Source organism: Lissotriton vulgaris, chromosome 9 (assembly GCF_964263255.1).
Source record: "Lissotriton vulgaris chromosome 9, aLisVul1.2, whole genome shotgun sequence".
Lineage (NCBI taxonomy): Eukaryota > Metazoa > Chordata > Amphibia > Caudata > Salamandridae > Lissotriton > Lissotriton vulgaris.
The window spans coordinates 187,873,144-187,888,813 of NC_141697.1; the positions used below are offsets into that span (position 1 = coordinate 187,873,144).

General features: G+C 42.4%; 1 protein-coding gene across 1 annotated transcript in view; it reads right to left on the bottom strand.

Annotated features, from left to right (window-relative positions):
• Positions 1 to 819: 819 nt before the first annotated feature.
• The window catches only part of SAV1 (salvador family WW domain containing protein 1), a 34,029-nt gene continuing 19,178 nt past the window's right edge, over positions 820 to 15,670 (bottom strand). Inside the window, exons 4-5 of the mRNA XM_086937305.1 lie at positions 10,684 to 10,824; positions 820 to 1,278 (exon numbers count right to left, since the gene is read on the bottom strand). Of these exons, the coding sequence (XP_086793431.1) occupies positions 1,080 to 1,278; positions 10,684 to 10,824 (340 nt within the window). The 3' untranslated portion in view covers positions 820 to 1,079. The remainder of the gene's footprint in view (positions 1,279 to 10,683; positions 10,825 to 15,670) is intronic.

Genomic DNA, 15,670 nt, shown 5'->3' on the forward strand with positions numbered 1-15,670 from the left:
TATCCAGCACATGAAGCTTGTGCCTAGGGTGATACGCCTGTGAGTTAACAGGCATGCAACTAGTGGAGCTATCAGATACACCTCAGGAGGGAGGTGATACCCCAGAGCACGGTCTAAAAACACATACAAAAAACAAAGGAGCGGTGCACAACCCATTGACTAGAAGACACTCTTAAAATTACACATAACGGAGAAGAAGCATCTACAGCATATCTTTATACTGCCTGGGTAAGTGAATTTTAATAGAACTTCTCTCATGGCATCTCAAAGTTGTTTTAAGAGACGATGCATGCCCGAGTGCAGAGTACCTTTTTTTTTTAAAGCCAACGTTAGAAGGTAGACCAAATTGTGCTTCACACTGAAAAGCGAACTAAGCAGGAAGTTCATAAAACATCCCAAAAACTGACTGGAAAAAACAAATAAACAGCTGTTAATATATAATCAGTTACAAAGAGACAAGGGAACCCACTAGGTAATTAAGGACCTGGGGTAATAGTTTTATCAAGCAACAAGGGTCCTTAATATAATACGATAATCATAAACAATTATAAATTATAGACAACGATCTGTACTATAAGAAAAGTTGTATCGAAAGGGGTCAGGAGTTGTGAGATTTTAATTTGCACTCCAATTTATTGTTGACTTTCTAAAATCTGTTATCAAATTACAGTTTAATTGATGCAAATGTATGCACCTTGTTATAACAAATCTATTTGTTTTTTATAGCATACATGCATTTAGTTTTTGTTCTGATTATTATTGCACAATGAACATATAAGACGATTATATAAAGTCAAAACAAGAATGGACTGGTCACAGTTTTGTAAAAAGCAGCAAGTTTATTACAACCAAATGTGGAGATGGGCACATTTATTTTTTCATCATTGGGTGCTTTTAAATATCTTGAACAAATGTTCAGATCGTTCCAGTTCAACAAACCATACAAAATAAAGGAACGTGTGCTGTAAAGTGTTTTTAGATTTACAATATGCAGTTGCATTTTTGGTTTACCAAAGGATTAACACATGTAAACTGTAATATACCTTACATTTTAAAAAATGTATTCTCTAAATATTAGCTTAAAAATTCTTGCCATGCTGTGCATACCACTGTTGTCTTTGTTTACGATTCTCAAGCTCAGCGTGGAGAGTTTGTCTGTAAGCTTCATAAAGTTTAACAATTCGTTCTAGTTCTTTCATGAAGAGCAGTTTTAGCATTCCCTGGTATGTATCCAAGTCTGCAAGCTGGAAGAGATCCCACTTCAGAATGTGATCAAACCTGTATTACAACATACACAAGAATTATAATTAAAACATTTGTTTTATACACACCAAGTAACACGCACGAAACATAGGCAAAGCTATCTCCCATATTAAGAAGCTGATACATTTACACCAAAACTGGTTCTCAATTACTGGACTTATTAAAAATTGAATGTCTTTGCATACGTGAGAAACCTCCGAGGACCTTTACCATAGAAAGTGCAAAATCTCACATTTAAAGAATAAATGAATACCAAATGTTAAAGCCAATCTTCAATGTGCTTATTTTCAAATAAAACATATAAATCATAAAGCACTGCTGTGATTCTTTCATGTCTTCACAAGCAATGATACACACATGAATAGAGAAGCAACAATATTTCATCAGAGTTCACAAAGAATGGTTCTTGGGCCTTCAATCTTGAAGATGAATCTTGCTTTATTGTTTCAATTCATACAAGTGCAGCCTTATATACCCGGTTAAAATATTGTTGCCTCTCTATTCATGTGTATATCATTTCTTTGTATGGTCTATAAGCAGCGGACCTTTGAGGCGGGCAACATGGCCTGTAATATTTTACAAAAACAATTGTGACTTCACCAGGCGGTGCGACTACAAACTCGTTGACTGCCTCTTAATTTGTGTTTAATCTCTTCACAAGCCTACATTTTAAAAAGAAAAACAAGCATTGTCAAAAACAGGTCCAGCTTGCACAGATTTGCCAGTCACATCCTTTGGCTTTGTTGATGTTTGCATGCAGCTGAGGAAAGTCACAGAGTGTCCTTAATAGCAGCAGGGGAAAAGATCCTCGGGGCATCCTAAGAATGCGAGCAGCGTCTGGGCAGCAAGAGCGAACTGCCAGATGTGCTTCCTGTATGAGCAGATTACAGCAATAAGCGGGGTGGGGGGAGAGGGGGTTGTGCGGCAAAGGGGAGGTAATAAAATGCTGCAGGTGTGCAGAAAAGCATGACACAGGTGAGAAGAGCTGGCAGGGAAAATAAATAAATAGATGTGTAGCCCGTGTCCTGGCAGCAGCAGAGAGATTAAAGCAGAGCTGCTGGCCACGCAGAAAACAAGTAGCATGAGAGAGAAGTTTTTAAGAATGTGTGATCAGTGGCTGTATTTTTCAGGTTTACTATAGTCCTTCAGGCATTTTAATGGAGGTGAATGTACATACACGATAACAAAAAACAAGACTAAATTACTCCTATGGGCTGATCCAAGATATGATACAGTGTCTCAGGACAGCGGATGAAGGGCACTGAGCCAAGGCAATAAACGGCTAAAGGTTAACTGTACAGTGCACTTAAATAAAAAGAAGAAGTCTTGCCTTATACTAGACCTAATAAACGACACAGATAAGTTACTGGAGTCCCTCAAAACCACAGAATGTAGTACAGTCGCCCAGGATAATTTTTCACTTTTAGCCAAAAACCTTTCTTTAAAAAACAATCTCCTGGCATACTTCCGACAGCAATTAGGTTGTTTATGATTTTTTTAAAAGCCAGTCAATGATGAACCAACACTACATTTCATCATAAGGCCTTACTATCCAAAAGTGTTGACTACAATTAAAATCTACTCCCAAGAACTGGATTGTCTAAGAAAAGGTAGAGGTGAACATGTTCAAGAATGCATGCTTTTTCTAGGTCCTCGTTTATGTTACTGTAAAAAAAGATTATCGAATGGGTGAATTTCTGCCAGGGAGTGTCACCATGACAAGATCATTACACTCACTCCTCTTCTTTGTCACTTATTATGAAGCAAAAGTAAGCGTGTGTGTGTATATACACACAATATATATATATATATATATATATATATATATATATATATATATATATATAAAAAACATAAATATGTTCTTGCATACATAGATATTTATACATGTGTGTCAGTCATGTATAGATGCCCTGAACTTATGGTTGCCCTTTATAGGAGACTGATTTTTTTCCTTTGGTAATAACTGACACGGTTTGGTACACATGCCTGAAATTTGACTACAATTCGAAACGTCCAGCTCAGATTCTTTGAGCATGATGTAAAAGTAGCACTTCTCATTTAAGTACCAAAATACTGACTCTGCAAACATTGTATAAATAAATTATACAAAATCTGCTATGAAAAAATTATTTTGCCTAGAACAGCTCCTTTCTGTAGACTGCCGGGAAGAAGTCATTTTTTTTAGATCTATGCATGACAAAAAAGGAACAGGTTGGACGTGAAAGGGTTTAAACCTTTGCATACTTTGACAGTGTAGCAGAAGAACCACCCAGTATAAGAAGTCATTTCGAAATAAAAACAAATCCTTATTTTTGTGCATTAGATTCTTGAACAGGTAAAGAAAGCGCTGGATTGGAAATGCTCTTTAGAATAAAAATTATACGATGCAGTCCACTTCCAAGGGATAGGTAGCAAGCAAAAAGGATACAAACTAACCTACGAGCCCATGCAAAAAAAACTGTATATTGGGAGCATTTTCTTAAGGCAAGGTAGCTCGACATCCTGCTGCGGTAACCAGGTAAGGGGCTTGGTTAAGAGCAGGACTACCATGTAAGGAAAAACATGGCTTCATGTCACCAATGATATCTAGGAATCTGCAGGTCTATTTATACAAATAGAGCATTAAACTAGTGATCTGCTCACACCTCTATGAATACAGGTTAGAATCCAGGAATATAACTGTATATAGATATGAATGTACTCACAGGAAAACAGTGATCTTGCCCATCAATGCTCAAGCATTGGGTGTGGAGTAGAATAACTACTTATCGCCTAATCAGAACTTATCTTGTGGCATTGTTGTAATTCTTCAATGGAACGGAGGTGGTAAACTGTCTTAGGATGTTCTCCCTTTAGCACCCAACCCCCCATCCCACAACAGAAAGTATTCTCAAAGACAACTGTACTTTTGTAAAGGGCAAAAAGACCGCTTTCCTCCCAGATGACAAATCTAGATTCTTCTTGCCTCTGGCCCTTCTACACTGAATGATAATCTGGCTAACCAGGGGTGAAGAGGAGCCCTCTGTGATTGTATCAGTACCATCTAGGCTTCTCTTGCAGGGGTGGAGTCAGTGTAACCATTTGGACCACCTCATGGACAGGACAACTCGCATCTCTATATTATGGGTAGTAGTAGTGGTACTCGGAGGCTACATAATCAACATTAATGGATAAAACCCCTGATGAGAACAGTAGCCACTGACAGTGGATACTTTGCCAATATGCATGAAAATAACAGTGCTGACAGGGTGATGCTCCTGAAAGCAGTCTCAGTTTTGGCACTCACCAATGTTACGGCACCTCTCCAAAATAGAGGCCATAATAGCAACCCACACGGGAATGCAAAATTGCATAAATATCACGGAGGGACCACAAAAAGGCAATGTAGCAAGGACCCGTTGGGAAAAGACGAGGGAAAGTAAGGAGGGCCACCCTAGGAAGTCTCATGCAAAACGGAAGATATAGACCTTTAACAGCAAGACATAATATCCCCCTCAATTTCTCTCCTCAAACAATTTTTCGAACGGAAAAACTACATCTCCAGAAACAACCCGGATCCCTAGACGGTTCTCATACAGAGACTTTGGTCTTGGAAGAAAAACAGCCTTCAATAACATAGAAAACTAGGGAATGTGAAAAGAGTTAAAGGCAGAAAAAAACCGCTAAAAGAAATATACAACACTTCCCTCTAGGAAAAATATTAAGTGAAATAGAATTACGTTTAATAACAAAATAAAACTAAAAAGCAGGCGCCAGCTTTTACTGAATTTTCAACACTGCGTAGGAAAAATAATATACTGCAGGTTTGGACAGTCCTGGCCCCTGCAGCTCTTAAAGTGAGAGTGCAATTTTAATTCTCCATCTGTGACAAAGCATCAGGGGTGTAGCTAGAGCTTGTGGCGCCCGGGGCTACCCCTCAGATTGCCGCCCCCTTGGGGGGGTGCTGGGGACAAAGGACAGTGAGCACTTGAAAGATGTCCAAGTGTCCGAGAGACACGTAGTATTGCTGCTAACAGTTACCTCGATCATGCAAGTTACATGCACATACATGACACGGTCAAAGGCTAGATAGATTCGTTGCCATCAGATATTGTTGACAAAAAGTGTGATAAATAAAAGAGCTTATGCATCAATCTATTTTGTTCTTAGAGCAGCCACATAAGCCACGTTCAGTCTGACACGTTTCACACTGTCAATCAGAGCCGAAGAACACCCATTCAAATAATCAACCCGAGCAGTGCCTTCCATCAGACTTTTGAATGAGTGCCAGAGACTGCCTTGTATTGGTGGTCCAAGAGGTAATCTCCCAGTCCCAGAAATTCTCTGCCACCAACAGGACAATGCTTTGTCCTCCGATCCATGCTACCAACCAATAGATTTCCATAACTATTTTGACCACTGCACTGCCACATAACACTACCGCACATCCTCAGTCACCAACACATCATACCATAATCCTCACTCGCATAATACTACTTCACAGCAAAAGACTACCACCAACCATCACCACTCGGCTACCCACCAACAACACACTAACGCCCCATTGGACCGCCTTAAAATATCTCTGCATCACTTTACCACTATATCATCTCAATACCCTCCCACACCACCACGCTGGCAACTCCACCTCAGCCCCAGACACTCCCCAATCAACACACAACCACCTCAGCACTACCAAGTTAGCACCTTCCAGTACCACAACACTATTCACCACCACCCAATGCAAATCATGGGTAAGCCAAGAACTACATTTCTCCAACAATATAATCCAACCGCATTACAGCATGGCACAGTCGTAAAATAAATGCCCTTCTAACCCCGACTGCAGTAAAACAGGTCTAAGAATACCACCATCCTCTATTCCACCACAGCGCTATCACAAATACCACCTGACCTGAGAGACCTACATTACCATCTGTCACTACCAAACTACGATTCCCCATCACTCCACTACATAATCCCTTTCTATTACCTTGTCATATCACAAGCAGCAGCACCCCCTCACATTACAACCACTTCACCTCTGGAAACCACACTATCAGTGTTACACTGCCACCTGACTACCAGCTCAGAGTTCCACACACCTACCCCACCACTCCACTAACTTCCAGGAAAGTCCACCACTGAGCCCCAGCATCACACTGCCACCCGGTGAAGTAACAGTCCAACACTGCACAACTAAGGTAGCACAACAGTATTGCATCCCTCACCCTTACAACGCCACCACTACAACCAGCAAACCAGGTATTGCTGCTGCTGAAGCGACGTCACGTGTAAGCCACCAGTCTCCCACCTCAACAGGACTTGGCAAAACCAAGCAGTGGCTGGTACTCAAGGCAACATGGTTTGCACACGCATGTAATAGTGTCACTATCATTTTAATGTTGTTTTTCCTTGCAGGTTATAAGGGGAATTCTAATCTGCAGTAGAAGTGCATAGATCCAAAATCTAATGGCAGAGTGCAAAACGAGTCTGGGTGCTTGTTGGAGGAACAGGTAAGTAAGTGTAACTTGGTGCCGCCCGTCGTGCACGGTGCAATCATTGTAATTGGACGGACGGACAGTTCTTTATTAATTTCTTTCTCTCTCTGAGACACCAGCTCACCAAGCCGAGAATCTTTTATAGTAGCACAGTTGTCCAGCTCTATTGTAATTTCATATTAAAGGTGTTTATCATTGCCCAAGGGTGATGTAGGTGACCTTTTATGGAAAGTTTAGAAACTATATTTCATACTTCAAACACAATAGGCTTAGTATTGCATATAAAACAGCAGCAAATGGAATATTAAATACAATTAATTACACATTAGGTTCAGGCTCACAACCACTACTTCATCAAGTTTTTTTCTGAATTGGCTCTAATTCTGATAATGGTTGGAATCTCACTTATTGCAGGGCTACTGCTGAAGAAATAAATCAACTCAGTAGACTGAAGAGGGTACTTAAAGACAAGTGTGACACAGGAAGCATTTCTGTCCAGAGAGCTTTTCCATATAAAATGAGCACCAGGAATGCAGCCGGCACTCTCTGCTGATTCACTTGAATAATAGCACCATGAAGAAATAATGGTCAGAAGCACAGAGTAGCACGCTGTAAATACACAGGGTGCCTTTTTGCCTAAGAGCCAAACCCGAAGGTTTTTCAGGGTTACATAGGAAGGTAAAAGTGTTGAGGCCGGGCCAGTTCTGAAAGAGAACCGTGAAACACAAAAGAGTTTTTTTTTAGTCTTTTGTGAAAAAAAGCATTTGATAATTTTCTGTGTACAACCTCTAACACAACGTAATTATTGAATCTTTAATGGGTCTGTATAAGTTGTGTGAATTAAGTTATCCTCTTTTCTGCCTATCTTTTCCACCATCAATCATCGTCAAACTAAGCCTCACCTTGAATTATTTTATAGTTGCGTGCGTGCCACGGCGCTCACCACAAAAGAAAGCAGCAGGCTGGGCAAAAAGAATGGTGGTCTCTCCACGCACTCCAACACTCCTCGACATGACGATGGGGCAAGCGCAGGGGGCTGTGACAGTGAGCGCCTAATGCGTCACACTGCTACCGGAGCGGCGAGGGGGCTGGCCAAAAATGTCCTTAAAGGGCAGTCATTGGTTGCGCTCGCGCACGCTACCACTGGATTGGGTCCTGGCAGACCAGTGTGAGTGAGGCTGGGAGGGGGGGGCCAACAACGATCGTCACAGACAGATGAGTTGACAGATTTGCGAATGAACGAACCGATTTCAGTTGCACTGTACTATTTATTTTGACTTTATTATGCCATGCAAATTTAAATAATGCAATCCCTAGAAATACGTTATTGTCTCTGTGCTAAGAACTTCAGAAGTTCAGATCATATGTCTGGGTAACTGCTCAACTGCTGATTTGTAAGCGCCCGCCGCCTACAGTCACAGAGGCCGCCGCGGCCGCAACGGGCCTCGGACACTGGTCCAGTGCAAAGTGACAGACAGTCAGTCAGTGCGTGGCCGCGGCCGCCTCTAAAAAGGGGCCGCCTGGGGCGGACCGCCCCTCCGCCCCCCCCTAGCTACGCGGCTGCAAAGCATAACTACAAGGTTGCTATCATGGACTGTTAAAATATTGTTTATTTAAGCAGTTGTAACTATAGAGGTATGGCTCAGCACGTGCACTTATTTAAAATGCATTTTTGGATTGCTAGTAAGTTCGGCGCACTGAGGCCCCAATACATAAGACAAAAGGGCTGTGCAGTAGTACAGAATGGATACAAGGAAGATGAATGCTTTACATTCTAAAAACAAACATTCACTGGAAAAACAACATAGTTTAAGGCTGCTTATAGTTCAGCAATAAGAAACTCAGAAAACCTGGAAATTCACCAGTTATGGTATGCACACAATTTCTCCCGATGCCCTTCTTGGACAAAGGATGCAGCTAGTGGCCCCCTCTCTGTAAAATTGTTTTTTAGGACTCGTCCTTTCCTATTCCGCAGGAATAGGAAACGAGCCCTAATGCAGTCAAACCATTTCTTAACGCCGAGGGCTCTCAGAATATTTTGGGAAGTGCACGCCGCCTCGCTCTCATCTTAAGCTGTGCAGTCAGGGCACCAGATGTTTTTAGGGCTCGTCCTTTCCTATTCCGCAGGAATAGGAAAAGAGCCCTAATGCAGTCAAACCATTTCTTAAGGCCAAGAGCTCTCAGAGGATTTTGGGAAGTGCACGCCGCCTCGGGCACGAGCTTGCCTGAGCCTTCTGCCTATCAGCCTGCCAGTTCTCCTCCCCTAATTATTCACTTCACTTGTGACTCCCCACATCGAAGCCTCAGCCTCCCTCCCTTGCCATTTGCTTCCTAACCAGCCTGCCTCGCATAATTGCATCAGACCCGACACTTCAAAGGAATGCGCCCCGGGAGCCACTTTCACGCCGTGCATTTCTCTTCCCCCCCCCTCCCCACAGCAATGCCAGGGCATATTCAACGGACCTACACTCAGCAGAATACCTACGCATGCATGCCTATATCGGTAACGCTGCACTTTGCACCCTTGAATGTTCATGTGCAAAAATGCTTATTCCTAAATCTTGCACTGTGTGCCATAAAACACGCTGAGAAAATGCCAGTCGGCAGCAAAAACAAGTCACACGCTGTGCTGGGCCTTGCAAGCGCACACACTTGCCTGCGAGTCAAAACACTCTTCGGCTGCCAAAGATATGTGATCAGGCCCTTCGTCTGTGTTCTAATGAGAGGGTGGGCTGAATCAGTCGAACTTTATGGTGGAAGCATTTTGCGCTAGTGCACTGAATATTAGGATTTGCAAAGCGCTTCAAATTCCTGGCCAGGTGTTTCCTTTTGCCTTTAGCCCTTTAACTAAAGAGCTTTTCCTTTACTTAATGTCCAGCCAAAGAGAGGTGGTTTAGTTTCAAATCACAAACAAAAATAAACCGCAGGCCAATGCAGATTGCAGGAGAAGGTCACTGCGATCCAGTTCTGTTTTCTCTAAACTCCCGCCAAATCATATCGCTCTTTATATAATCTTGTTTTCAGTGCTGATCTTCCGGTTTAGCAAAGCAAGGGGGCGTTCAAGTATAACGCAAAGAGTCCTTTCCCGGAGTAACTCTGGCGCCCCTTAACAAGAACGGATGTCAGTATGGTATATGTCAACAAGTATGCTTCGTGGGCAGACCGTGGGCAGACCGGTCACGTTTCATTGCGCATTGGCACAGGGCGCGTGCTTGGAGGGTCGCCCATACGTGGGTCTCCAAAAAACGAGAACATCTGCTTCTCCCATGTCAAGTTATTTGTGACAACAAATCCATAAGTCTTAATTGATCCTCACACAATAGGTAGTATGGAAGGACAGGCAGCGTGATCGTACCGTGTAACTTTATTACAAATGTCACAAAAAAAGTTAATATTTCACTTCTGTTCTTGTATTTTCATCACAATAAAATACACTAAACATAATCTTCCAAAAAGTTATTTGCAAAAGTTTAAGCTATTGCCATTATAAATTACAATAACTTTTATTTAAGTATTAAATGTTGAAAAAAATACAACCCATTGTTATTTTTAATATTAATACATCTAAGTCATGTAAATACAACACATATTGCATTACAAATGCTATAGGTGTCACGTTTGCTAAAGTTAACTCTATTGGCATTGTAAATGACAAAGTTATTAATTTTGCTATTTTCAAAACAAAAACAAAAAATGTGTCATTTACAATACTAATACCTCTAACTTTACTAAAGCGAGCCCTATTGCATTGCAAATGCTTGTTTAATTAGAGAGGTTTCCAATAAAAAGCGTTTCAAGAACCCAACCAGTAGGAGAGATGCTAATAATTATAAATATCAACATGGATCCACCAACTGACAACGATCCACTATCAAAAGAAAACCTGCTTTGTAAAAGAGATTTCATGTGCACAAAATAAAGAAAAATCAGTTCTTACCTGACCGGAGCCCGGGCATAGACCTGTAACCAATCTGGGATGTCGGCAGTGTGGTATGGATTAGCTGGTACTAGGAGGTGCTGTGGCTGCTGATATGTTACAGGAGGAGGAAGCAGTGGGGGATGATCATATCGAGGAACACTGCAAGGAAACACATAGGGCTTATAAAAAAGTAGTATGTAGACATTATACAGGTAAAAGCACTACAGCATACCTAGTAAGATTCTATAGGAACCTTTCAAAACCACCACACAAGTCACACACCACTCCAATATACAGGCAAGCATATGCAAGATGGCATCTCCAACTTTTTTGTCTTCAATGGTGGACTCGAGCCAACACCCACGTTGCATTGCTAGCTAACAACATTTTAACAATTCTTTAAGATATTTTGGCTGCTTTTAACTTTACCCCAAATATTTCAGTACTCAAAATAGAATAGTAAATAAGCCTCAGGGACTGTTTAGGGGAAGTTACTTTCTGACAAATATGTTAGATCAGAAAATTAGCCATGCCCCTGCACAATGAAAAACGTCTGGTGCCCTGACTGCACTACTTAAGATGAGGTTTTAAGGGTAAATTCTTACAGGATAGGGGTCAGAACCAATTTGTGCACCACAGGGCAAGAAGGGGACATCGATCCTTATAAAGTCACTGCGAACTGGGCCCCAGGTAAACCCTTTCTACAATTGATTCTACAAAGTGCTGAGTGCAAGCTGTCACAGGTTTCTGATCGAAGTAGTTGAGGGTAGGCGAGGTACAGACTTAGAACTAAAACAGGTATGCAGGAGACACACATAGTGCCCAGTCCCATTTGCCTGAACGGGAGTATCCCCCATTTACTTGAATGTTGGCACCAGAATTTGTCTAGTGATTGCCTAAATGGTCTCATATAGATTAGCATGCAGTACCACAAAAATGCATCACACCATGGCACCTGGAGAAATATCCCTCAAGCTGAACTGAATTGTCCTCAGAAGTCCGTGACATCTGTGATGGATGGAAGACAGTCTCTCCTCCCATGGATACACTTGTCTGCTTTGAATGTCCAACATAATTCCCCAGTAGGGTTGTGGAATTCCGATCGCCCGTTGCCCAATACATATTATTTGGGGTCTAGGACACGAAATTTCCATATTTATTTTATTCTTCTGACAAGTAGACAAACCCCTGCAGTATAAAACTCTTGCCTGCAGATAAGGTGAGACTTGCATCAGTATGCCCATGCAGGTTTAACTTTTATTTATGGTCAAGTATTGCAAAGCCTTTGCTACTAAGAACGTGCTGTAAACTCAGCTTGCCCTACAGACAGGGGTTCAAAAAACAACCCCCAAAAAAGAGGTTTACATAAGTTTGCAAAGTTTAACAATATGAAGCAACCTATAATGCTCCCAAAATGCTCTCTTGTTAGATGAAAATACTTGAAGAAGCTTGAAAGCAATATTGGGGATTGTTTTTAAAATAAAATATACACAAACATTCAACTAGGAAAAAAGATTTTCATAAAAGTGTGTTACATTTTTGGTACTATTTCTCTGAAGCATCATTTAATGTGTTTGATACATGCGTGTGTCCCCCAAAAATATTAGCAACCCAGGATCTGTATTCCTTCCATCACTTTTTTGTATACTTCAGTGCAACATTAAGTGAAACAGGTATGCCCAGACGCTGGTCCTGTGCACTGGAACCAGCTATAACCGGCTGATAAGCCCTCATTAGGGCAAAACTGGTCCTTGGGCTGATGGAGTTCCGGTTGAGGGAAGACCTGGCCTGGCAATTCGACTGGACTATTCCCATTGTAGCAGGGTCAAGACTGATTTGCACGTAGTAGGGTCCAAACTGAGGTGGCATGATGTGCAAAAGGACGATGGACTGGGAAATGGACACAGTGGCTAAAATGAATTCAAGCATTCCATCCATCACTTTTTTTTAAAATCTTCAGTGCTAAGCAGCTTTAGCACAGGATGAAAGAAGAGTTATGGGACCAAAGAAAGCATAGGTGGAGGACTTCAAAAATAAGTATTTGCCAGTGGCAGTCCCATGTTCAGTTTAGCCGTCCCTCTGTTGAGCAACTCATGGAAAGGTAATAATGTTGTACCCAGGAGAAATCCTGGTGGAGGCAAATCCATTACATTAGGAGGATACCTCTTGATAAGCAATGAAGGAAGCATAGAAAATGTTTTTGTTCTAGAAGTATTAGCCCTTGGGAGTGTGCGAACTGGCTTGATGCAGGCTCTTTGTGGAGTGCTATTTCTCAGAGGAGGACCGGATGTCTGTGGAGAGGGTGCCGCAGTTGGAGTGAAAAGATGGTTACCCAGTGGTACAAGACCTTTTAGGGTAGAGGTTCTTGTTGAGTTGATACACTGGAGCTAGTGGTGTAGATGGCATGGCAGCAAATGGCATCACAGGAATTAACTGGTAGTAGTTACAGGCCCTGGAGTTGCTGCAGGAACCACCATGAATGACGTGCAGTCTAGTGTCATGCAATTCAACACTGTGGAAAATGAGTATTAAGGAGCCGGTCATGGTAATGGAGAGTAAGAATTCCAAGACTGAGGTGACCTCTATAAATAAAGAGTAAGATTCTTTGTATTCATGATCCATGGTCGGTGAAATATATCTGGCCTTGAGTTCTACAAGACATGGGGCATATATATAGGTAATAGGCTGCATTACAGATTGATCACACAGAGGCGTCCTTTAAACTCAGGTAGCTGCCAATCTGCCCTTTATCTTACCAACTGTTACGCTGAACAGAAGGCATGATTGCCAGCCTACATGATCGATTCTTGAATCTCTTTCTCAGAAGTCTGACAGCAGTGATAACCAAGGTAGGAGTAGTGCCTTTAGAATAATCCTCTGATCCCTGAGAGATAGATTCTTGATGTCTACCTTGCTTGTCGTAAAGTCTGAATTTTAATACGTCCTAGACCACATACTGTTGAGTAATGTAAAAAGAATTATGGTTTGGCAAGGTTTCTGTTTGGGACAAAAATCTAAAAAAGAAAAAAACTTAGTACTTCAGCCTGTTTATAGGAGCCAGAAAAGGGCAACCGAAATAACTGCCAATGACAGGGAAAGCGATTCAGTAGTTCAGAGCTTCCTTAAAAAGGTATATTGGCACTTTTCCAGCATCTAAAGGCTGCAGCCTATCTTGCTACACCACCACGTTTATTTTCAGGTTGTGCAGGTTCCTTATCACTTTTATTAACAAAGTAGCATCTTTAAAAAGAAACAAACAAACTTTGAATAATACATGGGCACTATTCAGTGATTTTGACTAGCAATGGAGATTCGCTAAAGAAACATCATTTACACCTATTGTAGGACTGGATTAACTATTAATTTCTGTACAAGAGAATGAAAAAGTTCCTAGCCATCGTAACAGAAAGTTTCAATTCTATTAATAACGCAGAGGCGAGTATTATGCTCATCTTTCTTCACTTTAATGAATAGCAGCCATTTTAAGAAACCACTTTAACAAACAACAATTCCCATGATGCCTTACGAATTTCAACAAAAGAAAAAATAGAGTTCAACACACCGATAGTCTCCTCCTTCAACCAATCAAGAGCATGCAGTCCCAGATAAAGTCCATCAACGCTGCCCAACCACCCTCCTTCGTCACACCAAGTCCATCCCTTCAAGCGTCCTGCTTATTCGCATCCATTCCGGTAACAAAGAGGGCAGATTTAACCCCTTCACTGCGGCGGCTATTCCGCCGCAGTGCTAAGGGGCGGGGCGGCCGCGCAGCGCCACATGCTGGTGACGGAACCACTCCGTCACCAGCGTCGGTTGCGCTGTGCTTATGACAGAGCGGTTCCGTCATGGCCCGCCCCGCTCAATGGAACGCTCAGCATAGGCGCGGAATTCGCGCCATGCAGGCGCGCCGAGCGGGCCATGACGGAACCGCTCCGTCATCAGCACAGCGCACCCGCAGCTGATGACGGAGCGGGTCCGTCATCAGCATCCAAAGGGTTAAAACCCTGCCATGACTAAGCATTAAAACCTGTAAATGAGAAGTAAAGAACTGCAACAACTGCATAGAAATAACATATTTAATAGTGCAAATAAGCGAAGCAATGGCCAATCAAAACAAGTTACTTACTAAAGTAGGGAGGGTTCCAACCATGTGAGCCGTGGCAATTCCGGAGGATGGGATAATTTTCGCCTCCGCATCCTAAATAGAATTGACATTTTCTGTTACAATACCTAGGAAAATTTTCATTCTATGTCAGGACCGGAGGCGAGGATTATGCTAGTTCAAAGCTTACCAGCTGGCCTATGTGCAGCACTGGTTTGAAGTAAAACCTCTTAAAGGTCGAGTCCAAAAACCAGTCTGCCACATTCAAAATCTCTTCCAGCCGGGCTCCTAGCATGACAGCTTTGGAAGCCATTGCCCCATGCATGGAATGGGCTCTGAACAAACGCAAGTCAATGCCTGCTTTCTGCATCACCCATCGTACCCAGCGGGCAATCGTGGGGGACACAGCCCTGTGAGGCTTCGGCAGGGCAATCAGGAGCGGACCCTCCCCAGGAGGACAAAACTCTTTTGACATCTCCTCATAAGCCTCAAGGCATTAAACAGACAGTTTTTGCAAATCCAAGAAAGCTGGGTACGAGATAACCCTCGTGCCACACTGGATAAGTCTTCGGACTGTGAAGGTTACTCCCAAAGGGGTACAAATCCGATCGGTGATGTCCAGGACTCGAACATCCGAAACTCGCCTACAAGACACAAGGCAGAGAAGCATAGCTAGTTTAGCTGAAAGCTCCTTTCTGGAAAGAAACCTATTAGGTTGCCAGGAAGGAAACCAATTCAAGACCTGGTTCACGACCCAGAGAGATAAAATATCTGGGTTCCGAGGGAAGGGAGGAGCGGATTCTACCAGGGGGTGCCCCCTCCACCGGAGAACCCTCTATCACTGCGTATCCCGCCGAAATTGCTGAGCAGAAGGTATTTCTTGACCTATACGCCAAACCTTCC